The sequence below is a fragment of the Phocoena sinus genome, chromosome 6, assembly GCF_008692025.1.
Source record: "Phocoena sinus isolate mPhoSin1 chromosome 6, mPhoSin1.pri, whole genome shotgun sequence".
In the NCBI taxonomy this organism is placed as follows: domain Eukaryota; kingdom Metazoa; phylum Chordata; class Mammalia; order Artiodactyla; family Phocoenidae; genus Phocoena; species Phocoena sinus.
The window spans coordinates 113,979,078-114,006,853 of NC_045768.1; the positions used below are offsets into that span (position 1 = coordinate 113,979,078).

The 27,776-nt window shown below is 49.6% G+C and overlaps 1 protein-coding gene and 1 pseudogene across 1 annotated transcript in view; both read right to left on the reverse strand.

Annotated features, from left to right (window-relative positions):
• Positions 1–973: 973 nt before the first annotated feature.
• On the reverse strand, positions 974–4,381 carry LOC116755064 (annotated as a pseudogene).
• The window catches only part of PALLD (palladin, cytoskeletal associated protein), a 385,145-nt gene continuing 360,858 nt past the window's right edge, over positions 3,490–27,776 (reverse strand). The window contains 7 exon segments of the mRNA XM_032634913.1: positions 3,490–5,434; positions 6,520–6,653; positions 7,054–7,219; positions 9,276–9,483; positions 13,876–14,008; positions 15,933–16,027; positions 24,480–24,629. Of these exon segments, the coding sequence (XP_032490804.1) occupies positions 5,262–5,434; positions 6,520–6,653; positions 7,054–7,219; positions 9,276–9,483; positions 13,876–14,008; positions 15,933–16,027; positions 24,480–24,629 (1,059 nt within the window). The 3' untranslated portion in view covers positions 3,490–5,261.

Below are 27,776 nucleotides of genomic sequence, written 5' to 3' on the forward strand. Positions count from 1 at the left end.
GTCTGATTCCTCCAGCTCTGTTTTTTTTTCTCAAGATTCCTTTGGCTATTTGAGGTCTTCTCTGTCTCCATAGAAATTATAAAATATTTTTGTTCTAATTCTTTAAGAAATATCATAGGGATTGCATTGAATCTGTAGATTGCTTTGGGTAGTATAGTCACTTTCATAATATTGATTCTTCCAATCCAAAAATGTGGTATATCTCTCCATTTGTTTGTGTTGTCTCTGATTTCTTTCATCAGTGTCTTGTAGTTTTCTGAGTACAGGTCTTTTGCTTTCTTAGGTAGGTTTATTCTTAGGTATTTGATTCTTTTTGTTGTGATGGTCAGTGGGATTTTTCCCTTAATTTCTCCTTCTGATCTTTTGTTGTTAGTGTACAGGAATGCAAGAGATTTCTGTGTATTATTTTTGTATCCTGCAACTTTACCAAATTCACTGATGAGCTCCAGTAGTTTTCTGGTAATATATTTAGGATTTTCTACGTGTAGTATCATGTCACCTGCAAACAGTGACAGTTTTAGTACTTCTTTTCCAATTTGTATTCCTTTTATTTCTTTTTCTTCTAATTGCCATGGCTAGGACTTCCAAAACTATGTTGAATAATAGTGGTGAGAGTGGACATCCTTGTCTCGTTCCTGATCGTAGAGGAAATGCTTTCAGTTTTTCACCATTGAGAATGATGTTGGCTGTGGGATTGTCATATATGACCTTTACTATGTTGAGGTAGGTTCCCTCTATGCCCACTTTCTGGAGAGTTTTTATCATAAGTGGCTGTTGAATTTTGTCAAAAGCCTTTTCTGTGTCTATTGAGATGATGCTTTTTTTTGGGGGGGGGGTACCAAATTACTTTATTTGAAGGAATGGTACTAAGGAAAGGACTTGTAGATGTTTTGGTACAACTTACAGAAAAGGTAAATGTAACCCAAACATGCATGCACTGCCTTGGTGACCAGGGAAGTCACCCCCTGTGGCTACGGGAAGCCAGCCTAAGGCTTAGCTCTCATTATCACTATTTCCCAGGGTGTGCTTGTCCAAGAGATACTGTGCCATGCCAGATTCGGGGGCCCCCATCGTGCGCAAGTTGGTTGCGTGGTCACCCAATTCTTTAATGGATTTCACCTGTTCATTCAGATAATGAGTCTCAATGAAATCACACAAATGGGGGTCATTTTTCTCCGTGGCCAGCTGGTGCAGTTCCAGTAGTGACTGAGTCACACTTTTTTCCCAGTGTAGCGCACATTCCATTGCATTCAGCCCATTCTCCCAGTCATCACGGTCTGGTTTCTTGATATCCCGAAGGAAGATTCGGCCACCCCGTTGGTTCTGCAGCTTCATCAGATTCTCAGCATGTTCCCTCTCCTCACGAGACTGGTGAAGAAAGTATTTGGCAAAGTTCTTCAAAGCCTCATCATCGTGGTCAAAATAGTACGACACGGACAGGTAGACGTAGGCGGCGTAGAGCTCCGGGTTGATCTGACGGTTGATGGCGGCCTCCGAGCCCTGGTGGTAGTTCTGGCGCACCTGCGAGGGGGACGCGGTCGTCGTGGCCGGCGGCTGAGGTGAAACGGTGGCGGTGGCTGCGCGGCGCTGTAACGGCGGCGGGGACCTTGGGGCGGTCGGAGGGCGCTGTGAGGTGGCGGCGAGGGCTGGCTCTGAGCGGCCGGCCGGAGCGGGGGACGAGCGCCGGGTTGCGTCCAAGCACTGTTGAAGCAAGAAACTGCGGCGACTCTCCGCGAGGACTGTCGAGATGATGCTCTTTGTTTTTCGATTTGTTAATATGGTGTGTCACATTGATTGATTTGCGTATATTGAAGAACGCTTGCATCCCTGGGATGAATCCCACTTGATCATGGTGAATGATCCTTCTAATGTGCTGTTGGATTCTGTTTGCTAGTATTTTGTTGAGGGTTTTTGCCTCTATGTTCATCGGTGATATTGGCCTGTAATTTCCTTTTTTTGTGATATCTCTGTCTGGTTTTGGTATCAGGGTGATGATGGTGGCCTTGTAGAATGAGCTTGGGAGTGTTCCTTCCTCTGCAATTTTTGGGAAGAGTTTGAGGATGGGTGTTAGCTCTTCTCTAAATGTTTGATTGAATTCACCTGGGAAGCCTTATGGTCCTGGACTTTTGTCGGGAAGATTTAAAATCACAGTGGGTGGCAGCCACACCTGGTTGCTACTCATGTACCCACTCCTTGCTTCGAGACACAGGTGAACTGGGACAGGGCCCCCCTCTGGAGAGGGTTGCAGTCGGCCCCTAGGTGTGTGTTTAATTAGAAGCCTGCCCCTTATGCCATAGCTGTGAAGACCACTGCCCTGTGTCACAGAGAGAGTGGGGTGCTTCAGTGTGCTGCCTGTGTGCTCTGCCCCGGGGGATAGCAGGGTAAGAACTGTTTCTCTGTTATAGACTTATGGGACTCGCAAATGTAAGCCCCCCTGGCCGGCAGAGCTAGGCCATTCAGGTGTCCCCTGGGCCCCAGGCCAGTGCACGGGCCCCTTTACGGGAGCTAGTGGCAATCTGGAGGCAGAGGGATGGCGTGAGGACAGCGCCTGCCCTTGGGGGTTTCTGGAGAGCACTCGGGTTGGCCTGACACGTGTCCAGCTAGATGTCTGTCCCTCAGGCTGAACGTAAGCAAAGAAGCCTCTTTCACAGAGGGTCTGGGCGCTTTTCAGTCGGCGGCCTCTGTGCTGGCCCAGTCCATGCAGCCCTGGAAGAAGCATCTCCCAGTGCCCCACAGCCTTGTCTCATGGACAGAAGCCCCGTTGGCTTTCCAAGCTACACGTCTTGGGGGCTGGTCTCAGAGGCAGGCCTTAAAAGGTGGGGTCCTGGTGAGGGGTTCAAACCCTTCACTCCCCGGGGAAAGCTTGGGGTTGAGTTCCCTCCTCACTGTGGGTCACCGTGCCGGGCAGTGGGGGTCACAGTGAGGCTGTGCCTCAGCCCCTCCTGTTGTGACGTGGGTCTGTTCTCATTCACCTGAGGTTTCTTTCGGAGGAAATGGGTCTGTATGTAGTAGCGGATCTGGTGTGTCTGGGGGAGGACCTCTTGAGCCAGAACCCCGTATACTTAATCCCTAAGAGAGCGGCTATGGTGTGTGGCTGCAGGACGCTTTCCCGGGGGATCACAGGATCCAGTTACTCACGGGCACGTGTCTGGTAAACTGCTGAGGCAGGCAGGGTTCTGAGCCGGCTGCCAGCGTCCCCCACCCTGGGGTGCACCCCCCTTCTCTCTCACCCACACGCAGATCCCAGATCAGATGGTCCCTTAAAAGGCACGGGACTCTCCCTGACCACAGTCAAAGCGTGAGAGGGATTTGTCCCCAGGGAGATTCTCACTGCCGGTTTTGGTGAGGTAGGGGGGGTGACGCGGCCGGTAGCAGCCCAGTGCCCCCGCTGACAGACCACGTGGGACCCCGTCCTACGGCCACAAGGAGCCCAGTTCTGTCCCAGGCGCTTGCGCTCGGGTGAGAATGCACCTGCAGCAGACACAGTGGTTCTAGTCTGTACCAGTTTATTACAGCAAGCAATAGAAAATGAAAACGACTGAGTATTTGCTTCACAAAATTGCAACTATTATTTGTTAAATATTTATTGATGTTAAATCCACAACAATCCAGAGTGGTAAGATCGTACTTGTTTCTTTATAAATACACGAAAGGTGGCAAAGTAATGCTACTTAATCCCAAACCCAGCAAATCAGCAAGAAGTCACATTCAGAAAAATTTGGCAAGTAAGAGATGATGTTAAGTCATAATTCTACACTATAGAAAGGTCCAGGAGAGACTTCGCACGGTGTCTGAAATCCGACATCAGCAATGCACGTACGTGTGGTCAGAGACACGTGTGCCACTCTGCTCCGAACGTGGGCACCGGAGCTCCAGCCTGGCATTTAAAGCTCGCTTGGTTGGTGCTCTTACAAGGAAGTAGAAAGCTGTCCATGTGAAGCAGTGCGATGGGATATACACGGTGGCACACAGATACAAAAGTACTTAAAAAATACTACGTATTGAATGGAGTAACTGAGCTAAGAGAGTTCAACATTTGTATTATAAATAACGAGAGAGAAATGTGTTTTGCATAAGGCATACAGTGTGTGTTCTCTTCGTAGGAAAGTACCATTAAAGACTCAGGTTTTATAATATCAGCCCAAATTTGCTTTTTTCTCCTTTTTAAAGTTTATTGGTTCTGACTTAAAACCGTCAAGTCTGGTCAGAATCCACTCCATCTAGTTGATGCAGAATCACAGGCATTCAGAATGCAGTCTTTGCCGAGATGCCTTTACAAACTACTTGGAACCCAGCACCTTCTTAAGGCAAAAGGTCTCGTGGCAGCAGGGAAGTGAATAGTTTCCACCCACCGTATGGCGGTGCCATGGAGAAAATGCATGCTGGCACCCCCGTCTTTGTCTCCCCAAGTAGACTAGCGCCCACAGGCTGTCTCTGATCCATGACAATCTCGCAGCTCAGCCCATATTCAACTTGCAGTGTGCACCTCAACCTCCCGCTGCGGCGCCAGCTCCGACACTGCAGTGTCCCGAGCACGAGGTTCCCTCCGGCTGACCCTCGAGTTCCCGACTTGGGAATGGCGGTGTCTTGTCGCTTCTATTTTAGGTTAAGTGTGAAGAAAAGCAAAGAAAAGCCTGGCCTTTGCCGTCTCGTGCTCCGCCGCTTTCACCTAAGTGAGCGCAGTCTGTCTGGTCGTGCTTCCTTTCCCTCTCCTCTCCGCCCCTTCCAGACCCGTCTCCTCCAGATACTACACACCTCGGTCACTTGGGTGGTTGGGATGCCCTTCGTGGAATGGACTGCAATATGCCTCTTCTTTATTCAGAGTACTTCGCATTCTTTTAATATGGTTTGTAGGTAAGCGCCCTACCAAGGTAACAAGAAAAGAAAATACTACACGTAAAGAAAAAAAGGTTAAGAACGAGGGTCTTGACCTAGTTAGAAGACACTCGGGACAACACAGGTCGTGGTCACCTTTTTTCCGTTAGCACTTTGGCATTTCAGACCCCCTGAACTGCAGCACTTCCCAAAGTTTAAAATTGGCTGATGAATGTGAATTCTCCGTGCAAGGTGTGCATTCCTATCAATCAGCATCGCGTACGCAGCCTCTACGTCTGCTTTACCAGGAAGAAAAGTAGGATTTTGGTGTCCTTTTGTTTCTTAGAGCCAAAGGTATGTTTCTGCCTTTTACGTCCCGTGACAGAGGAGGGTGTGGGTCAAGGCAGCAGTGGTTTCAGTGTCTGGGCTCCGCGGAGAGCGCCAGCTCACAGGTCCTCGCTCTCCACCAGGCCGGGGCTCAGCATCAGGTGGGACGGGCTGGCCTCGGGCTGGAACGCAGCCCTGATGTCGAGTCCCTGGTCCGAGAGCGCGGCGTAGCGGCTGGCCGAGGGCCGCACCCGCTTCGGCTTGGTGCTCGGCGGGGGCTGCTGCCACTGGGCTGCAAGACACAACACGGAACTCAGAATCTGTAACCAGGCAGCAGGGCTCTGGCTGTGTACCAGGCACGCGTTCTTTGCAAAAGACCGAACACGTCCATGGTAGAAGTCCTAAAGTGTACGGGTGGTTCTGCCGTCTCCTCACATGTTGCAGATTTACTGCCTACACAGGGCGGTGGGCCTACAGCAGCTCGGGAACAGAGACAGCGTGTGGTTTATCTTGATAGTCAGTGCTCACTGCATGCAGCTCGGGGAGTCCTCTGAAATGGCGGCTACACTTCCTGATTCTCACTTCGAAAAAAACTTCAAAGCTCAAAATGTGTAAATGCCACAGTAATGGCAGTCATCAGGTATTCTGGATGGGTGTTCTAACACAAATTGTTTGAAAGGAACCGGGCGATAGGGAAGGTTGAGGCCAGTCCTTTCTTATGTGTGAAACCAGTTCTGAATTTTTCCTAGTGGTGTTCTTGTCACTAGATCACATAATGCTACTGGGCTAGTTTGTAAACTTAGTAAGAACTTTCTTCTTTCAACCTGGGATGCATGTACACAAATACACGTACACAAACACTCACAAACCGACTGCTGAACTGCTTAAGATATGTTAACACAAAGCACTGAGCCACAGAAAGGATGCATTCCGGGTTCCACGGGCCACACGTTCAGAGTGAATTAAGATGCTGTGACAGGATCACAGCTTAGGGAGAAATGTTAAAAGGCAGTCATTTGCACAAGGCAGTCACAAAATGTGAAAAATCTGTGCTTATGCCTTTGCCTGGTGTTAACCCCTAAGGGTGCTGGGTAAGAAAGCCACAGCTGGGTAGCCGACACCAGAGAAATCCACATGCACGTTTTGCTAAAAACGCAAAGTTCCTGAGTGATACTTGGGCACTGTTCTTCTGGCGAGGTTCACTATTAATGTTGAGAAACTATAAATAGAAAGAGAAAGAGCAGTGTGAAATTTCTGGCAAATGAAGCGCTAGAGTTGTTGATCCGATCAGAGTAACGTGACTAGGTGTGCTGACGCCCGCCTTGTCGTAACTGAAGGAACCAATAATGCATCGAGGCGAGAGGGAGGGGTACTCACTGTAGACGTCCAGCCGGGCCGTGCAGGACACGATCCCGGCCTCGTTCTTGGCCGACACCGTGTACCAGCCAGCGTCGTCCTTGGTGGCTCCCTGGATGAGTAGACACACGTAGCCGTAGTTGTCCTGGTGCAGGCTGCAAGAGACAGACACGGTCATAGGGCTCGAAATGTTTCAGGACACGAAGCATCGCTTCTCATTAGCTCATGAGCAACAGAACTGTGCAAGCAGCGGATAACAGGGTCCTCCTAATTCTGCAGAGGCCGCCAGCCCGTGACAGCTAATGAGAGAGCGGAGAGGCCGGGAGGCTGAAGGAAGCCGAGCACTTAATTCCCAGGGGGAGCATCTGCCCCCGCAAAGCACTGCCTGCGTTAGGCGGGGAGCCGCCGCACCACACAGGCGGGGCAGCCTCCGCAAAGCGCAGGCGCGGGGGCGGGGGCTGGCCCGGGGGCTGCGCCCACAGGCGCGTGCTGTGCACCTTCCTTTGGGACCATCGGGACCCCCCGCGGGTGGGGGGCGGCCCCGTGGGCTCTCACCTCACGCGGTCCGTGCTGTGAGTGAGCGACTCGTTTTCCTTCTTCCAAAATATCTGCGGCGGCGGCACCCCGGACACCCGGCATTCCAGCCGCACCGGGTACCCGTCCGCCACCCCCGTGTTCTGCAGCTTCTCGAGGAACACGGGGGGCTTGTGCGCTTCCTTAGCTGCAAAGACACGAGACGGATTACCTACCCGTGACGGGCGCAAAAGGTACCACAGAAGAACGGAGGTGCTTTCAGCAATACCGCTCAACTTGGCTGACGTCGTTGTCCCCTTCCGGTGGCAGGATGCTGGTCCTCTCTCCAAGTTACCCCTCCTCCACCAAGAGGGGTTCCTACCCTTCATTCCACGCCTTTCTCTCCTCAATCAGTACAAGTCCGACAGGCCCGCACCTGCTCCCCAGAGCGCCTGCCTGCGTGCTCTCGGGGGACCTCCGTCAGGCTGGTGACTGATGAGGGTCCCTGCCTCAGCCCACCGCTGCCACCTAGCGGCGCTGATCCCTTAGATTCCCACCCTGCTGGCCGAGACACTCTGAGATTTCTAGGTCCTGGCTTAAGAGAGACATACCACAGGCTACAAAGGGGCAAACGAGGAGAGGCAGCTTTAACTAGTTACCTCAACACTAGGAACGTGCATTCTACACAAGTTCCAATTTGTATTTCTTTGAAGAAAGCTATGAAAACGACGACTATTACCCAGTCTGGACAAATCAGAACTGTTAGTAACACTCTCAGTGTTCCCTTGGATCTGCGGTGGCAACAGTCCCAGAGGAAGAGGAAGCCTTAGCTACCATCATCCTAGCTGCCAACAATGAGTCTGAGTGCGGCCTTCTGCACTCCCTCCTCTGTGACAAATAATAGCAAAGCAAAGGTGAACGTTCTACCTGAGATTTTTAAAAACCTACGGCCCTCTATGACCTTGAATTACGTAGAGGGTTAATTTTTATTGGACCTTCTGTGGTCACTTGACCTGGGCTACTCTGGGAAGAGACCTCACTCGGTGCTCTTCCTTGGGTCCCAGTTTTCAAAAGAGCATAAATGTGTAAGACGGGCCTTGGGTCGCAGCCACCCTCCACAGTAGTCTCACAGCTACCTCTGGAGCTTGGCTAGGCAGGCGCGTGGGCACGCAGAGCTCCACAGGATTTCGTCCTTGTGCCACGACTTAGTCCTTCAACTCTGAGCATCACGGCCCCCCTTTTCCTTTCGGGGACGCTCAGCTGCAGAGGCGGGCCTGCCAGAGGACACAGCCGGAAAACGAGGGCTGGGCTGGGAGCCGAGCCCCGACTTCCCCCGGAAGTGCCGACGGGGGCACCTCGGGCGGGGGGACCCCAACAGTTGAGTTTTGAGGCGGGCGGGCTGGAGGAAGGAGTGAAACTGAAGCGGGTCTGACACACAGGCTGCACGCTGCCCATGTTTTTGTGTGAACACGTCTGGGTGTTTGTTGTCACGAGAATCCCCAGCCCGGACTGTAGCCGGGCCGCCCGCTGCGTCCCCGCTGCTGCTGTCTCCCCCAGGAGCTCGAAGGCTCCCGGCACCAGAGGGGCACCGCAGCCTGGCCCCTGGGAAAGTCACTTCCTCTCTCCTAATTCCCACTGGCTGGCTGCCTCATGGGGCTGCCGTGGGGACCAAGTGAGCGCTTTGCGTGCAGTGGTGAGAAATAAACGCTGTTCTGCTGTTTTCAGATGAGCACCGAGAACAGGCTCTCAACTCAGGCTCAGCTCCTGCGGACACCGAACCTTTCCATAAACTCATTTCCCATACCTGAGGGCAGAACTTTATTCTGGTAGGTGAATTTCGTAAAGATATATAGTCAATTGAAAAGCAAGCCTGAGTTGAATCTGTCCATGACGTGCGGGGTAGATGACAGTGTTTCAAAGTTTTGAATTCTGAAATCACTGCACATGGCTTCAAAAGCTAGGTCTACGTGCAGAACTTGCCACGTGAGCACATTCTCCCACCTCGTCTGGTTCCTGGGGGCCCAGGAGAAGGGGAATGGCCCAGAAAAACTGCTCAAACCCTCTTCTCTGGCTGCCAGGCTGACGGGGGAAGGGAAGAAAAATAACTATGGCTACAGCGAAGAAAAAGTGATGTTTCTGACTTGCCAGGTCTTAACACGTTGATGATAATGGTCTATTTTTTTCAGCGGTTTGATGTACTTTCCACATGGGTTAGTTTGCTTCTACATCTGACGCTCACCCTGGGAGAGGTTCCCGGGACTTACCTGCGACCACGAGTTCCAGGCTGAAGGAGTTGTGTCCAGCCCGGTTGGTGGCCATGCACGTGTAGACACCGGCGTCCCGGGCCGTGACGGGCTCAATGATCAGAGAGTGCACCCCGTTCTCTCGCACCAGCATCTTGTGGGTGCTGTCCTGGCGGATGGGCTTGCCGTCCAGCAGCCAGCTGAGATCGGGGGTTGGCAGCCCACTGACCTAAACCGGGAAGAAATGCGAATGAATTCCTCTGCTACAGAAACAGAGCGAAGTCACGAACACCTAAGACACCGGCACAGACTCCTCCTTCAGGACATGAGGCTCTTAGCATCAGGTCACGTTTCTTACTCACTTATTTATTTACTTTTGGCTGCGTTGGGTCTTTGTTGCGGTGCGCGGGCTTCTCAGTGCAATGGCTTCTCTTGTTGCGGAGCACGGGCTCTAGGCGCATGCGCTTCAGTAGTTGTGGCACGTGGGCTCAGTAGTTATGGCTCGTGGGCTCTAGAGCACAGGCTCAGTAGTTGTGGTGCACGGGCTTAGTTGCTCCGTGGCATGTGGGATCTTCCCGGACCAGGGCTCGAACCCGTGTCCCCTGCATTGGTGGGCGGATTCTTAACCACTGCACCACCACCAGGGAAGCCCACATTTCTCTTTTGCTTAAAATCTTTGAATAGTTTCTCGGCACACACGGGCTCACTTCTAAACATTTCTTATAGAGCAACCCAGAGAAAAGTGAGATGGGGACTAAAAACATTCGCCATCGTCTTTCCTCACCCAGGTTATAGATGCTGAGGGTGATGTCAGCCCAGGGCTCTGAGCCCTTTGGAAAAAAGATGTCCAACCATGACAAGGACTCACACTCAGCTCACACGGTTCACGACAAAGCCTCTCATCAAGGCTGCTGTAGCTGCGGAGACATTAGTTAATGCAGCCATTAAGACACAGGGCTGTTATTATTTTATAATCCTTGAAAGTAATAGGAGCCATACGAAATTACCCAGAAAGCCATCTCAACAAATAAGCCTCACAATAGAAACGTTAAAAAAAAAAAAAAAACAGAAAAACCACTCTCCAGACCATGACAGTCGTGCTGACCAGAGATCAGACAAAAGCACGTTTAATGGCTAATAGTATGGTGTTCAGTGAGGGGAGGGGTGGCCACTGTCTGTCAGCTCTTTACTCTAGGGCCCTGCATTCTGAACGGGAAGAAAAGCACCAGTAAGGAAGGCCCTTTCACCCCTACCCCAAATGTACCAGTGGGAAATCACATACGGAAAGATGTCAGTGGGACTGTAAAGCAATTCTTCTGAGAATCAGCTCTGCCAAAATCAGCCAGAGAACTCACAAATTGCACTCGTGCTGTGTGACGCTCACGTATACTGCCCCCAAGATGCCTCACCCCCAACAAACACACACAGCAAAGGCCTAGGGATTTACAGAAAACAAATCACTGGCTAAAAGCGGGCCAGGCTCTGCAGCCTCCCATCCGTCCACCTGCCGCCCCGGCGCTCCACGCCCGCTCTACCTGTCGGGCCAGCTCAGGTGCACGGAGGAAGGGAGTGGGCTTTCCCGCCCGGGGCTGCACACCTGGCCCTCCTGGCCGGTCAGGTACCGGCGAGGCCGCAGCAGGTTTAGGAGGGAGACGCCGCACGCACTCTGGGCCCACCTGGGCCAGAGCTGCGCGGCCGGGCAGAGGGGAAGGCCGAGTCCTCTCCCTCTGAGGCCCAGCAAGGCGAGCCTGACCTCAGGAACTGGGTCACTGTAAGCGGGCCCCAGCCTGGACAGGTGGGCGGCTCTGGCTGCCGTGGGAACGGGGGGAAGCAGAGGCGTTTACTCCCGGAGGCTGAGAGCCGGCCGGGGCAGTCAGTGTCCGGGGAGCGAGTCGGGGGCCCAGCAGCTGCCTTAGCGACTGGCCTGTTCCCATGATTCTTTTTTCCCTCTTAAAGCGTAAATACACTGGAAAAGATTTTCCACATTTCTCCTGGTCTGATCATAACAGTAAAATCAACAGATTACCTTTTGTTTCCAATATTCTTTTAAAGGCAGGCATTTCAAGGACAGCTGTGTCACTCGCAGAAAAATTAAGTGCTATGATTTCTTTCTTAAATGCGATCAAAAGTAGAGCCGATAATATTGTGAATCTCCGTGTAGCCATCACCTAGATTCGCTCTCTTTTCTAATTTTTCATATTTTAAAAATAGACCCCAAACTTTATACTTGAGACTTTATGAAGTATCGTTCTAAAAGAACAGATTTTTCTTACAGAGTCACAGTTCCCTTTTTATACCTAAAATTAAAATTAATAGTAATCCCTTGGTATCATCTAATTTTCTAAAAGAAAATTTCCCCTGTGGACTCAAATGTCATTTTACGGGTGGTCTGTATGAATTCTCAGTTACAGACCCCAAATAAATACACACGTATAAATATATACACGCTGTATATATATAAACTCAATCTGTATACTTATACTGTAAAAAGAATTGTTGCAAACACTGCAGCTGACAAGGAATTAATCTCCAAAATGTACAAGTAGCTCACATGGCTCAATAACAAAAAAAACCAAAAAACAAACATCAAACAACCACCCAATCAAAAAATGGGCCAAAGCCCTAAACAGACATTTTTCCAAAGGAGACATACACAGGCACACGAAAAGATGCTCAACACTGCTGATTACTAGAGAAATGCATAATCACAACTACAGTGAGGTATCACCTCACACCAGTCAGAAGGGCCATCATCAAAAAGTCTACAAACAATAAATGCTGGAGAGGGGGTGGAGAAAAGGGAACACTCTTGCACTGCTGGTGGGAATGTAAATTGATACAGCCACTATGGAGAACAGTATGGAGGTTCCTTAAAAAACTAAAAATAGACCTACCATATGACCCAGCAACCCCACTACTGGGCATATACCCTGAGAAGACCATAATTCAAAGAGTCATGTACCACAACGTTCACTGCAGCTCTATTTACAATAGCCAGGACATGGAAGCAACCTAAGTGTCCCTTAACAGATGAATGGATAAAGAAGATGTGGCACATACATACGATGGAGTATTACTCAGCCATAAAAAAGAATGAAATAATGCCATTTGCAGCAACATGGATGGACCTGGAGATGATCATACTGAGGGAAGTAAGTCAGACAGAGAAAGACCATATGTGGAATCTAAAAACTGATACAAATGAACTAATTTACAAAACACGCTCACAGACTTAGAGAATGAACTTATGGTTACCAGGGGGGAAGGGTGGGGGCAGGGAGGGATGAATTGGGAGACTGGGGCTCACATGTACACACTACTGTTTACGAAACAGATAACCAACAAGGACCTGCTGTACTGAGCACAGGGAACTCTGCTCCACACTCTGTAATAACCTAAATGGGAAAAGAACTTGGAAAAAGAATAGATACATGCATATGCATAACTGAATCACTTTGCTGTACACCTGAAACTAACAACACTGTTAATCAACTATAGTTCAATATAAAATAAAAATTTAAAAAATTACGCTGGAGGGACTTCCCTGGTGGTGCAGTAGTTAAGAACCCACCTGCCAATGCAAGGGACACCGGTCTGATCCCTAGTCTGGGAAGATCTCACATGACACGGAGCAACTGAGCCCGTGCGCCACAACTACTGAGCCTGCGCTCTAGAGCCCGCGAGCCACAACTACTGAGCCCACGTACCACAACTACTGAACCCGCACGCCTAGGGCCTGTGCTCCAAAATGAGAAGCCACCGCAATGAGAAGCCCATGCACAGCAACGAAAACCCAACGCAGCCAAAAAATAAATTTATATTGAAAAATTACGCTGGAAAGTATTTTATACATTTCTACAAGCTTTTTATACATTTCTACAAGCCCAGAGTTAACCCTCTAAGTGCCTTACATCTTGCGTTCTGCAATTCCAGAGACAACCGGCAGAGAGAGCCCAAATTGCTTTTTTAAAAGCGTATTCATATTTCAGAGCTAAAATTTAAATTTAAGGTCAATAAATAATGGGGCAAAAACACAAAACAATCAAAAAATTTCAGACCAGTGATTCCTACACATTTTTGGCCTCGAGGTCCTCTGGGAAGCTGATGGCAGGTGTACCACATACAACCTCCCGTGTAATTTCAGGCCCACACACCTGATGAGACCTGCTCACCCCAGGACCTGGTTACGAAGCCCTACTGTCGATGGAATGAAGGTGCTGCTTGGATGTCTCTTAGAAACAGGAAATGGGAGGCCAGAGATAGTAGGTGTGTGCATACAGAATTTGTATGAAAACAGAGTAAATATAAGTAAGATCAGGACAGAGAACAGATTCAACACAGTCATTACTTCAACAAAAAGGGCGACTCAGAGATAAAACCTCCCAGTTCACTTTCTGGAGTATGGTACACAGGGTTCTCGGTAAAGGACATATTCAACAAAAACTTAAAAATCAAGGAAAAGAATGATTTGAAACATATATAAATAATTAGTATGTTCCGCTCATTTTCTCTCCTCTTCTGCTAGGAAACATTTTAAAGATGTATACTTTGCATAATTTCCCCAAAAGGAACTAAAGGGAAGCGGTATTGCAGGGAGAAGGGAGGCACCCAAGCCCCTCACCTTACAGTCCATCCTGCAGAGCCTGCCCTCCTGGACCGTCAGGTCCCCGGGAGCCTGCAGGAAGTGCGGTCGGAAGAATCGCTCCTGAATCGGTTCACCTTCGTCGGCACTGTCCCTGGATCTCGAACGAGACCTTCGGACGAGAGAGAAAACCAACAGATGGAAAGAAAGATGGGGGAGGGGAGGGAGAACGCCACAAAGACAGACAATATAGACAGATGGAAAGAAAGATGGGGGCAGAGAGAGAGGGAGGGAGAATGCCACACAGATACACACAGAGGGAAAGATGGGGGAGGGGAGGGAGAATGCCTCAAATATAGTTAAATAGATGGAAAGAAAGATGGGGGCAGACAAAGAGGGAGGGAGAATGACACATAGATAAATACAGACAGATGGAAAGAAGGGGGAGGAGGAGGAAGGAGAACGACACATAAATGATAGGTAATATACATAAACAGACAGTAGGTATTGTCAGGTTCTTAGCTATCTCTTCTCTGTAACACATGGGGCAATAATATAATTTCCTTACCTGCTTCCCTAGCTCCTAATCCCAGGGTTCACACCATAAAGAAAGTTAGTAAAACAAAATCTTGTTTCGTTCGGAAGTTTATTATACATTTAATAATCTGCTAATTGCAGACTTCAAATAATCTGCTATCCTAACCCTTACAGCTAGCATAAATCGTGAAAGGGGGAAATGGGGAACTAACAGTAACCTATTTACTTTTTGCTAAATAAATATTTTTAAAGCTGTATTTGAAGCGGCAGCAACTGTTGCTCATTAATTACCGACTATTTTTCAACAGAAATCAGGACAGCTTCCACTGTGACTGTAAACTTGCAGGAAATTAAAAGAATGAATATCATTCTAATAAAAATTTCTTTTCATATTAACCAGGAAAACAAATCACACTTCAGGCAGGTTTTCTTCTGTATCCGTTAACCATATGCCTCAGGCAGTCATTTTTCTTCTTTTCTTTTGCTTTAACATAAAATTGTGCACATCTCCCAGATTTTGTGCACCTTTCTTGGTTTTGAGTGTGCTACCAGAGCCGCCTTTAAGAGCAGTATGATTTAAAGTGACTGCAGGGAAGACTTAGGAGTGAGGGGTGGAAACGTTATAACCCTGCCGGAGATCACTGGGAGGTAAGTTAAGAAACACTTCAGTAGCAAAAGTAGGAGCAAAGCAAATGAAAAATTCGTATAATACGCTAGTAATCACCGGCCTTCACCCATCAGGTCTCATTTACGAGCACAATGCCCTTTCGGGAGTCAGCGGCCCACAAAGGGCTGAAATGCACGGAAGGCCCCGAGTGAGGCCGGAGAGAACGGACCTGCTGCAGCTGTGCTGTGCTCACAGGCGCGGGGGCAGGTGATGCCGTGCGCCAAGCCCCGCCCCAAGAAGCCTGCATCAGACCTGCGAGTGCTGAGGCCGGAGCTGCCTCCCAAACGCCGGCACAAGCCCGCGTGGGGCGTGGGCCTGCCCGCTGCAGCTTGCCGTGTCCTGCTCCTCCGGTGGCCTCACTGGCATGTCCTCCCTTGTGCTAGGCCCAGGGGCCGGATGGCCCAGTCACCGGCCCCATCTGTAGCCACGTGTGTCCCTGAGAACCACGGCCCCGCTGCCCATCCTCACGTGCACTCGCTCGGGGGCACGGGGCAAGTCTGACCTACGAGGCTAGGGTCTGAGACAAGCTTGTGACCTAAGCGACCGGACAAGGAACCTTCGCACACGAGCCGATCTTAGGAAACCCAGGGGGCAGCCCACGTGATGCTGGTGAGGAAAGCGTGGCTAGAGCCTGGGTGCCACCGACCAGCGTGTCCGCGGTGACGTGGCTGCCGCCCGCCCACACGCGGCACGTGTCGGAGGGCGCCGGGCCCAGCCGGTACGTCCTCCACCCCGCCCCCAACTAGAAAGGAGCCACACGCCACCACGCTTCCTGCTGTGTCCCCATCCCGTCCCCCAAGTACGTTCTCTCCTGTGGTGTCCCCGAGATGCTGGCAGCGCTGGGTTATAGTGACAGTGAGGAGCGGCGCCCGGGAAGGGACGCGAGAGATACCTTCTGCCGTGAGGCTGGCCGGCGGGCGAGCGGGGGCTGCGGCCTCTCTGGTTCACGGCCTGCACCATCAGCCGTCCCGTGCAGCTGACGCGGCCCTGCGGGGACAGAGGGGACCGACGGTTAGCGGCCAGCGCCCCAGCACCGCCCCCGTCACCGCCACGGCTGCCCTGGTCTCCACAGGGCGCTCTTCCCCGCAGACCTGCGCGCCGCAGCAGCGCGCCCCCAGCCTGTCTCTGAAACACGCCCCCCGGGACGTCTTGGGATGAGGCCACTTTCAAGGCTACATACCTACTGCGTGGAGCTAACTCTGAAATCAAACCAGATCATTTCAGTCTTCTTTTTAGTTACATGTTTATTAAATGTTCGTGGTATCCCTTCCCAAACCGCACACTGAAAGGGCGGCCGGCATGAAAAAAGAAGCGTTACGTGACAAGCATGCCTGGGGCAAGGAGCATGACGACTATGGGACACCCTGGCCCCATAAAGTGAGAATATTTGAGCTTTTTTTTTTTTTTTTTTTGCGGTATGTGGGCCTCTCACTGTTGCGGCCTCTCCCATTGCGGAGCACAGGCTCCGGACGCGCAGGCTCAGTGGCCATGGCTCACAGGCCCAGCCGCTCCGCGGCATGTGGGATCTTCCTGGACCGGGGCACGAACCCATGTCCCCTGCATCGACAGGCGGACTCTCACCCACTGCGCCACCAGGGAAGCCCCAATATTTGAGCTTTTAAAACCGGAACCAGTTAATGCCTGAACCCATGACGGTCACATGATAAGGACCTAATTCTAACGAAAAGCTGTATTTTATAATCTTTAAAGAAAATTTTTATTTGAAGTATAAAGTCTACAGCCACCCCACCCTGAACACACCTGATCTTGTCTGAAGTATCCTTCACGTAACAATATTATATTAGTTTCAGGTGTAAAACACAGTGAGTCAATAGTTCTAGAGATTATACCCCATATAAAGTTATGGTAACATCTGGCTACACGCGCTGTCTTCTCCCTCAAATTTGTCGACTGGGAATCGGATAAGTGCCGTCTCGGGACACACAGCAACACTTAGAGGGGCCGGGCGACAGGAACCAATGGCCCTGCCACTTCGCCTTCTGATCTGGACTCATCTCTCCCTGCGTCCAGCAGAGCAGCAAAGCAGATGGTCTCCTCCGCTCGCTCCTCGCCGGGCCCCGGAGGACGAGCAGGAGGACACCTAAACCCTGACGATGACCGAGAGGGAGTACGCGGGGCGGGGACATGAGACGCAGACTGATTCTTCACCCGAGTTCTATAGCTCCAGGCTGAAGGGAGCGCTTCGAGTCAAAGTAAAGTTGACCCCTGACCCCCACTGCCACTGCAGGTGGCCAAACAGGTGACCAAAGCAGAGGGGTTCTGTGGGTCCTGAACCGCCTTCTGAGTCCCCCCCCTTGAGAGGACGCTGGCGGGGACACGGAGGGGGACCCCACGGCAGGATGCAGGGAGGCGCCCTCGGGGTCTCCCCAAAGCCTGGACCTCTTCAGGCCACAGTCACCAGGAAAGGCAAAGACACAGTACCGGTGCGGACGGGAGGGTGAGGAAGGACCCAGGAGCTGTTGTCAACACACAGACTCAAGCGGTCTTGTACCGCGGGACACGCACCTTCCTCCACTGAGGCCACAAGCGCTGCCTTTCCCGAAAATGTCCAAGTATAATGAAATATAACTTTACGAGGGGAGTTATTTCCAACTCAGATCAACTGTATCTGAAGTTCAGGCCACACGATACGAATTCTCTCACGCTGAGCTTACAAACACTTGGGATTCCCTAAAGTAGCTTGAAATCTGTACACCAATTCCATCGAACCCCTCCCGGTCTGTACTTGCTACAGAAAATCTGGACATAACTTGCTTAGAAGAGCCCGTTATAAATTACACAACTGATGTGTCATACGGCTGGGACACGAAGACCCATGATTCCTTTTGGAGCTTGAGGACAAGGGACTGTATGTTTTGTTTTCACACAAACAGCTTCCACTGAACTGATGATATGGTTTCCTTACTATCTGCTTCGGCAAATAATTTTAATTTGGAGAGATTTAAAGAGTTACGTCATTTGGGTGGATTCTTCCTTGTGGTATAAAACCCAGAGGATCCACCAAGGCAGTTAGTATTAACTAATGATTTATGTAGTCAGATAAAGATAAAAGTTATATTCAACCTTTAACCTTGAATTTGGGGAAGCAGATAATGGTGCTAAAAAAAAAAAACTCCTCTAACCTGGATTTGAGTTTTGACTTTTCTCCTAAAGCTTTGGGCAAATCCTAAATTTATTCAAGCCTACATTTCTTCTTTTGTAAAAGGTGGGGCACTATACCTCACAAGGGTGCTGCAAAGATTAAATGATATAATCCATGATGATCTTGTTAGTAGTAGACGTACTTGATGTCATCATCACTGCTAACTCTGCCGCCACTAACTCTGCTGGTACTGTGTTTCTCTGGGTCTGTGACATCAGGTGTGTACATTAAGGTGATTTTTATGGGCCCAGCAGCTTGTCTGACTCCAGTGAAATCTTCCAAGTAGACGTATTTTGCTCGCGGTATGTTCTTACCTTGTTTGGTTCCTTCAGAGGCCTCTTTTAACCAGTGTCCCCTGGCCCCTCAGGGCTCTCAGTGCTGGGATGAGCCCCAGATACCTGCCCTTGGCTCCTTCGCCCTGGGTTTGTAACCAGCTCTGTCCCTTACGGTGGAAAGACGAGGCAGGCGACATACCCCTAGGTGAGGGTCCTCACCTGCGGAACAGGACCCTGCTGGTCATCCTGCAGGGAGGGGCTCTTATGATGATTCAACGAGTTAACAGGGGTCAAGTACTTGGTGGTGTGTCTGGCACATGCTAAACGCTCAAAATGTTAAATTTTTATAGCACTGGATACAGATGTAACCATAACAACCACCACATGGATAGGAACTGTTTTGTTCAACACCATTTTTTTCCATACGAATGGAGTTTCCTTCCTTCCCTCCTTCCACCCACCCTCCCTTCCTTCTTTCCTTTTCCTTCCTCTCGTCTTTGCTCTCTCTCTCTCTCTCTTTTTGGTATTAGGATGCAGTTTACTCCAGAGGAAAAGCCAAGTACTCCAAGCGTAGGAGGGAGACTGTGGAGAGCAGACCAACCTTTCCCCACCTCACGCTGGTGCCTGCAGGGCGCCACACACACAGGTACCTCCCAGGTGTCTGACAGCTGCGTCCGAGGCCCAGGAGGAAAGGGGTCCTGCCCAACCCTAAGCACTGCCTGTGCCTGGGATGCACTTTGTCTCCTTTCCCCGCTCCCAAACACACGGTGACAGGTCGGCGTGCCGCTCCGTGAAAAGCACACACTTCCAGCACGCTTTCAAGACCTTTACTGCGATTGCTTAGAACCCTACAAATCCTGCCCCAGAATCTTCCTTAACTTCCCGAACTTAAGAAAACGGCATATGTTGTCAGTTATCACCTTTTTATTCCCACACCGTCCTCCACTTTGGAACAGAAAGGGGAAAGGGCCTGGAATTCAGGAGGCAGACCTGTGAGTCTGATAATATACCGATACTGGCGAACTATATTACTAATAACAAGTGAACAGGACTACTTAGAAAGCAACCAAAGTAGCGAGTGGTATAATTCTGACATTTTCAGTCCAGAACCCAGGGAAGCATTTTTGAAAAGATGCCTCCAGTGTGCACGGCAGGAAGCTGAGATTTTCGAGTCTGAATGTTTTCTGAGGAAGGTCATCCAAAACGAGCATTCGGTGATTTTAATCCTACAACCGCCGTCACTGCAGGCTCAGGGGTACACTAACGCTGTCTGTTCGCTTTCAACCGTCTCGTTTCTTTTTGCTTTATCATTAACACATGAAGGAATAACGGAAGTGAATGTCTGAAGGGAAGCTTGGAAGGTGCCAGAAAACCTTATAACGTTGAGACACACACAACCGACAAACCAGCCTTTTAAATTGAACTCAGCTGCTCACTGCTTTTCTATTCCAGACAAGTCCTCAGTGTTTAAAGCTATGGCGCAAACCAGGCGTTTGAATTCTTAAGGTGGTTCTCTGTTAACCGTCCAGCTTGTAATGCGTATCTGAGGCCTCCTGCAAGGCCAGTGATTTATGTGCTACGGACAAAACATCTGCATTTCCCGGTTGATGACATCTAACTTGCGGCCCGCAAGCCTCAGGGAAGCCGGCCGCTTGCACACACGATGCAACTGGAGGACCCAAGTGCACGACAGCCGTTCCAGACCAGAGGGCAGGACAGGGGAACCTAGCAACGCAGCAAAACAAAGTCAAACATTTGTGTTTCGATTCCGCCGCCGTGTCTTCAGGATGGGATTAGAGGCGGACGTAGGCGGAGCCTGTGGCCCGGGTTCGGCGGCCGCCTGCTGTAACGCGTCACAGTCCCTCACGGTCCCACTCAACTGTGCGCCTGTCTCCCGGGAGCTGCCGGGCTGAGGATGCTCCACGGCCGGTGCCGGCCCAGAGCAGTGTGTTCTGTCCCAGGGGGAAACTGCACGCCATCAACGACGTCTAACGTGTTCCTTATTCCCTGAAGACTGACCCAGGTGGAAAATTATTCTATAAACTAACCTGCTGACCGTGTTTTCCTCTTTCCGTGCTTCTCACCCCTTCTGTTGGCTCTCGGGAATTACCTTCCGCTGCTCTGGAGAGCTCGGCCGTCCGTGTTTCATTACCGAACTCATTTTTCCATCAGCCCTTTCCTCTTTCCCTCGGTCACTTCACATCGTGGAGGCCACGGTGCACCAGAAAAGAGATGGAGCTGTCTCCCTCCCAAACCCACGTCCTTCCATAACGTGGGAAAAAACGAAGGTATCAAAGGGCATCAAGGAAGCAGGGAGCCCAGGTCAGCGGACCCCACGCTATGCTTCTGGGACTAACGCATTTTGAAAAACTTAGTGTTTACTTTTGAGATTTATTTTCAGTGCCTATTTACATCATGCTTCTTTTAAACCGTGTTTTCATTCACAAATTACAAGAATGGCCAAGTCCTTTACTATATACTGCTTCTGAAGTTGAGACTATGGAGCGTGAAGCATTTCTGTCACCGTGTTCCTACAGCAACAAGCGACAACCTGCAGCACGGAGCAGGTAGAGCAACAGGGCGTGGCCCGTCAGGGCTGAAATGCCACTTTGTTTTCCTAAGTGGGTAGGAAGTTCACTCCAGTTTCTCGGTGATGACTCACAAAACCCACACCTGGCAGGTGTGGACACACCTGCTACTGAAGAGCCGGCTGGAGGAGGAGTCTCACCCCTGCGCGGACATCAACCAGGCGACTCACTCAGAAACTTGCAAGAGCGACTGCCAAGTACCGTAAACACCAAGACTCACAACCGTGTCAGGCTGAGGCCCAGCGCCCACGCTTAGCATGTCCTCAGATTCCCCTCGGGAGCCTCGCCTCAGACGCCTGCCTTTCGGTCATTTCAGTAGGAAAGGAGACGCTTAGTTCCGAGAACGCACCCCGTTAATGAGGATCCTCGGGGGCCCGACCTCGAGAGCCAGCGGGATTCTGGCATCAGGACCTGCCCTGTCCCGGGGCCTCGAGGGCTCTGGGGCCCAGGGCGGCCACACCGCTGCTTGCTTGACTCACAGACAGGACGGGCGAGTCTGCTAGAAGAGCCGGGCTTCCGGCGAGCTGAGGTAAACGGCCGCTCCTCATTTCTCTGTCTCGCCTCCGAAAGGTGAAGGGCGAAGAACCAGACGGGGCGAGCCACGGGGGGCGTGGCCACGACTCCGGCGAAGCGGCGGAGCGCACGGCCGGCACGAGGGCAGCGCCCGCCGTGGGTGGTCCCCCTCCCGGCCGCGGCGCGGCTCCCGCCAGCCCAGCTGTGCACGTGGAGGAGCGGAGCCCTCCTCCCAGGGCCCGGGCCGTGCAGTCGCGACCGGGCCGCCCCTGCCGGGAACGCCTCTCCCAGGGTGGAGGCTGGAAGCGCCCGCGCCAGCACCGCGCTGGGGAGAGGTTCCAGCCCGCACTGACTTCTGGACTCACGGCGCTGAGGGAGGGACACAGCCGGGCTCCACGGCCCCTGCCAGCTCAGGGTGCTGCTCCGAGAAGGGGGACTAGCGTCCTCGAACTTCAACAGTGGCAACAACCTGCGCTTACTGGAAGCCGGTCACACGCCAGGTAAACCAAGCGCTCTACATGCATCGTTTAAGTTCGTATTATTTTTCTCACTTCATGGACGAGGAAGCGGGCGCAGAGGTTCAGGACTTGCTAAAGGCCACGCGGCCAGAACCCAACTCAGACCTGCCCGGTGCCGGGGGCTGGCTCTGCACCCCCGACTCTTCCGAATTGTCCCTACGTCTCCACTCCTGGTCTTCGTTGCGTCACTTCCGTCTTCTGACTTTGCCCCTCCTCCTTTTCCATGTTGAACGGGCATCTTCAGCCCTCCTTCACCTGGTTGGTCAGGGGTTTAATAACCATGCAGAGACTGCCACCCTGGAGCCCAGCCGCCTGCCCGCTGCCACGTGCCTGGTCCTTCCCGTTAGAACTTCCCCACACGGAAAGCTACGTCACCTGAAGAGACTAGAAGCAGACTCAGAACTGCAGTGTGACATTTCTCTTGTTCTATCTATAAAACCGCTCACTCCAGTAACAGTTCAAAACATTCACTAGGAAAAACGCCTTGAGGTGGACAGCGGGACCCCAGGAATGGTGAGCACATAAGGAAGGAACACAGTGAATGTTCTAGCTCCATAACCCACCCTAGCCTTTCCAGGGCACAAGAGAAATAAAGAACCCAGGGCGAAGAAAAATTCTGGATTTTGTTATGCACTCCACTACTTTTTTAAGAGGCAGAAAACTGAAAATCGAAATTGCTTAATAGAGTTGTAGTAGTAACATCAAAGATCGCAGACCACCATAACAAATGTAATAATAATTAAAAAGTTTGAAATATAACAAGAATTACGAAATGTAACACAGACATGTAAAGTGAGCAAATGCTGTTAGAAAAACAGCAGTGATAGACTTACTCAACACAGGTTTGCCACAAAACTTCAATTTGTAAGAAACGCAATATCTACAAAGTGCAGTAAAGATGCAATTAAAAAAAAAGCAGTCAAGGAAACATACTAAAGATATGATTAAAAAAAGAGAAAGTTCCACTTTCGTTCCCTCAGATACAAACAACATGAACACAAATAAGCATTAAAATGTAACTTATTAGCAAAGGTTGTGATTCTGACTGTTTTTCAAAGGGATGGTCATGTGTTCGTTGGTTGAAAAGTTAGAACCTCAAGAAGGCGTTAACTTGGAAACTTTCTTGTCAGTGCAGAGTCAGCTGTCCTGTATCACAGCCTGATTTGTGGGCAATTTCAGTTTCACTCTTACCATCACTGCAGAAATGTATCTTTACATGACAATGTAACCCGAGGACAGTATAACACTGTACAAACTTTCAGAAGTCTGTACGCTTTGCTAAAATTATTTGTATCGTTTTCTAACACTTAATATTTCCTTCAAAAGAAATAATGAAATAGGGAATGATATAAATAGATCAGAGATTTTTTAAAAAGATAACTTCTGGGCAATCTTCATCAGTTACATAATAAAACTGTTAACTTTAGCTTTCTTTTTTAAAAAAGAGTGTTTTTTACCAAACTGGGAAAAGAATTTGAAAAAGAATATATATATATATGTGTCAGTGAATCACTGCTGTACAACTGAAGCTAACACAACATTGTAAATCAACTATAGTCTAATATAAAAGAAAAATTTTTTTTAAAAGTGCGTCATTTACATGATTTCTGCAGACTTCATAAAATACCCAGTCAGATGTTGAGCTCGTAAGGCACAAAATCACTTCTTACATATTTGTGTACCCAGTATAGCACCTAAAATATACAAGATACTCAATAAAAAAGAATTTGCAGGCTTGAACTGGGAACATGGTACCCAGTAGCTGTCTGTTAAATTCTAAGTAGTCAACCGATTTTTTGACCCTAAATCTAAGGGCAACTACAAAACATCTGGGTGTAAACAAACAAAAATCCTGAATGCTGTATGTATGTTCTATCGAAATTATAATTTGTCCACACTTACACATTACTTAAATTCCACTGAATTAGGTGTGCGTGTATTTCTTCTAAATATTTTCCTTTCTGAGTTTTCCTACCACAGCTTATCCATACCCCTCACTCTCCTTTCTCCTGAGAACATAACCCTACCTGCAATCACATGGTTTATGCATTTGTTTACTGGCTTATCTTCTGTCTCGGGGCCTCATCCCCTGAAGCACTGCAGCTCCATCACCCACATGACAGGTGTACATATCAAGCTCTCAATAATATTTATGGAAAGAATGCACATCTGCACCGGAACTATTCACGTAGACAAACATCTCACGGAATAGATAAATATTAAGAAAGAATGTTTCTATCCTGGGAAAACACGCTGGATGGAGAATTGGGAAAACAGTTTCAAGTCAAAGAGGCATGACTCCCCGTCAGCCAAGCAGCAGCTCCTCTGCCCGGGAAACCCCACCACCCTGGACACAGGCCCGAGGCCACCGCGCATCCCCACCTGAGGGCTCGAAGCCATGATCGTGTAATTCCCGTCATCGTCCAGGGTGGAGGCCGCGGTATGCAGAGAGCAGGTGCCGTCAGGGTCACTCCGGATGCTGTAGTGATCGTTCTTGGGAGAGATCTGCTTCCCATCTTTAAACCAGTAGGTCTGAGGGGGAAGGCAGAGATGAAGGTGAGGTCCTGTGAGTGGAGGGGCACGGGCCGCCCTGAGCTCCCGAGTTAAAGCGCGAGGCAGGACGTCAGGGCAGGACCTTGGCTTCTGAGGGAAAAGGGTAGGTGGCAAGCAAGTTGAATTCTATTTCAGTTTTAGAAGTTACATAGCTGCTTTTTATTTTTAAGGAGACATCTATAAAGCAGGCATTTACATTCATCCACTATTTACATGAAGGACAGTGATGGTTTCAGCGCTGGCACCCAGTTTGCTTTTTGCTTCTATTTCAAGTGTCCCGAATGAAACTGTATTACTTGTAAAGGTAAAAAGGTTGTTGTAGACAACAAAACCACAACCTAAACCCCAGCGATTCCTTGGAATCGTGTCAAACAGAACAGGGTGTGAGGACCTGGGGCAAGTGAGGGGGGTGATGGGGGAACCCTATCACTTTAATTCCCAGCCGAGGGGCACAGGACGGAGGGTTACAGTTCCTTAGCTCCACTGCGTTAAAGAAAACACAGTGGTATTGAAATGTGTAATAATTTTCAAATAACATTTTAACTTGGGGTGATGGAAAATTAAATGTGAGAAATAAAGTAAAAATCTTAACTAAATAAGAAAATTCTAAATGGTCAAACGAGCTTTTCTACGGGTCGTCCTTCCCTCCCTCACGTTTAAGCAAGATCCTGGGTCCGTGGGTCTCTCATGGTTTGGTTATTATTTCAGACTTGATCGTGAACTGCACAGCTGAAGGCGGGCCACAGTTTGGGTCACAGAGCCGGCAGCCCTAACACAGCCAGCATGCTGCACTGGCCCCTCCACACTTGCCATCGGGAGGGAAATACATCCTCCCTTTTCAAACCATAGCAGGCTCTCTGTGGTCACTTTTGTTCCTTGCAACCAAAAGCATTCCTGATTCCCAACAGAAGAAACTTAGTTCCGAGCTTGCAGTTTTTTTTTTTTTTTTTTTTTTTTTTTTTTTTTTATGCGTTACGCGGGCCTCTCACTGCTGTGGCCTCTCCCGTTGCGGAGGACAGGCTCCGGACGCGCAGGCTCAGCGGCCATGGCTCACGGGCCCAGCCGCTCCGCGGCATGTGGGATCCTCCCAGACCGGGGCACGAACCCGTGTCCCCTGCATCGGCAGGCGGACTCTCAACCACTGCGCCACCAGGGAAGCCCCGAGCTTGCAGTTTTAAAATGAAATTCTTCCTGCATGTAAATCAATATGTCAGTTGAGACCACAGCTGGCCTTCCAATTCCACTCCCTGTCAAAGCCTCTGAATCTGAAAAATCTTTCTTGAAACTTCCATGTCTAAGATAGGGAAAGGCTAAAAATAGATGGCAGGAAATAAGTGCAAGAACAATCAGGATCTGACCGCTGTAGCTTTTCCTACCCTTAGTTTTCAGTCAGGTCGTTTATAGGAACTATATTATTAATCTCCAGAACCTAAAAGTTCACCATCGAACAGACTAATAACTTTCAGTTCTAAAAGTTACGTTACATAAGGCGTGATACTCTGTAATTATCATACTCTTAGTGGTTGGATTATTTCCAATGGAACAAAGAAGCTGTGATTAGTACATAATATCTCCCTTTTGCATTCTTGCCTCTATGCCAGTTCTTTAGAATTAATTTTCTCCTTTTTTTTTTTGCAGTACGTGCGCCTCTCGCTGTTGTGGCCTCTCCCGCTGTGGAGTACAGGCTCCGGACGCGCAGGCTCAGCGGCCATGGCTCACGGGCCCAGCCGCTCCGCGGCATGTGGGATCTTCCCGGACCGGGGCACGAACCCGTGTCCCCTGCATCGGCAGGCGGACTCTCAACCACTGCGCCACCAGGGAAGCCCTATTTCTCTCCTTTAATCATATTTTTCACATCTATTGTACTTGGAATACAACTTTCAAATGAGATTAAGAGACAGTTCCAAAACTTGACCAAGACTGCTAAGAGACAGGACAGGAAGGGTACAAGAGATGAAAACAGGGTGAACTAGAAATTCTCTTCCATCTTCTCATATCTCAATGGAACAAGCATGTCAAGGGCAGAATAAAAAAATTAAAAAAAAATAAGCTAAAAAAATATTTTTAAACACGATGAGTATTCCATACTCCAACAATCCTAATATAATTGCTAGAACATGTGCAGGAGAAACAGGTCTCAATAAACCAGGGAGGGAAGAAAAAGAATGGCAGCCAGGAAAACAGAAGAACATCTAACAGGAAAAAGCTCTGGAAAATCAACCTCTTAACGGCCGTGAAACATCCAAGGTTGTAGGAGAACAAGACAGTCACGTCAAAACAAAAGCCCGCCTCTCGGGCGAACATAACGTTCTTTAAGAACAGGATTCAGTGATCTTAGAAGCCCATCAGTAATCGTGCCTTGAGTAAGGCTGAAAAAGAATGTGGGGTTCTTTTTTGACTATTTTGGAAGTTCATGATATAATTACGAGTTCCACTCGTAAGCTGCATGTTTATTTTTAATACGTGCATTTGATATCATGTTTGTGAACACACACCAATGATCCGATTATGTCAAGATAATACAGACGTGTGTTCTCTGACAACAGTTGATTTGTGAAATCTCATTAGGAGGTGGCAATGGCTCTGAAAATATAAAGCTAATTTTTCTGGTCTATGTTTTTCTGACTGTGGGGCTGGGATTCGGTTTTAGGGAACGAGTACGGTGGTAAAACTTTCCTTACTGTGAAAACAGAACAACGGATGGAGCTACGGAGCATGAGCCCCTCAAAGTTTCAGGTGTGGTACTGGCCCGGCCCCTTCTCCTGTCTCACTCAGTCTCTTTCCGGCTCTTTTACACCAGCCCCTGTTAAAATGTTAATTTCAGGGAGTATAGTTTTCATTTTTGCATGCTTATTTTTACATGTGCCTTGTCTCTGGTCCTATTCTTTCACTAAAGTGTCTATTCCTTTTAGAATTGTTTCCATCACTTTAAACACAGTGATTTCAGAGGAGTCCCCTCAAGACGGCTCTATCCCGTGTGGCACCGTGGCTTCTGTTCTCCCGTTTCTTTTGCTGTGGACCCTGTTTGCTCGCAGGGTCTGTGAGTTTTTCTCGTGAACTCGCTTTTTCCCCCTCCTGCCCCGTAGATGTCTGACAGGCCCCAGTGTGGAAGTCCTTTACGGGGCA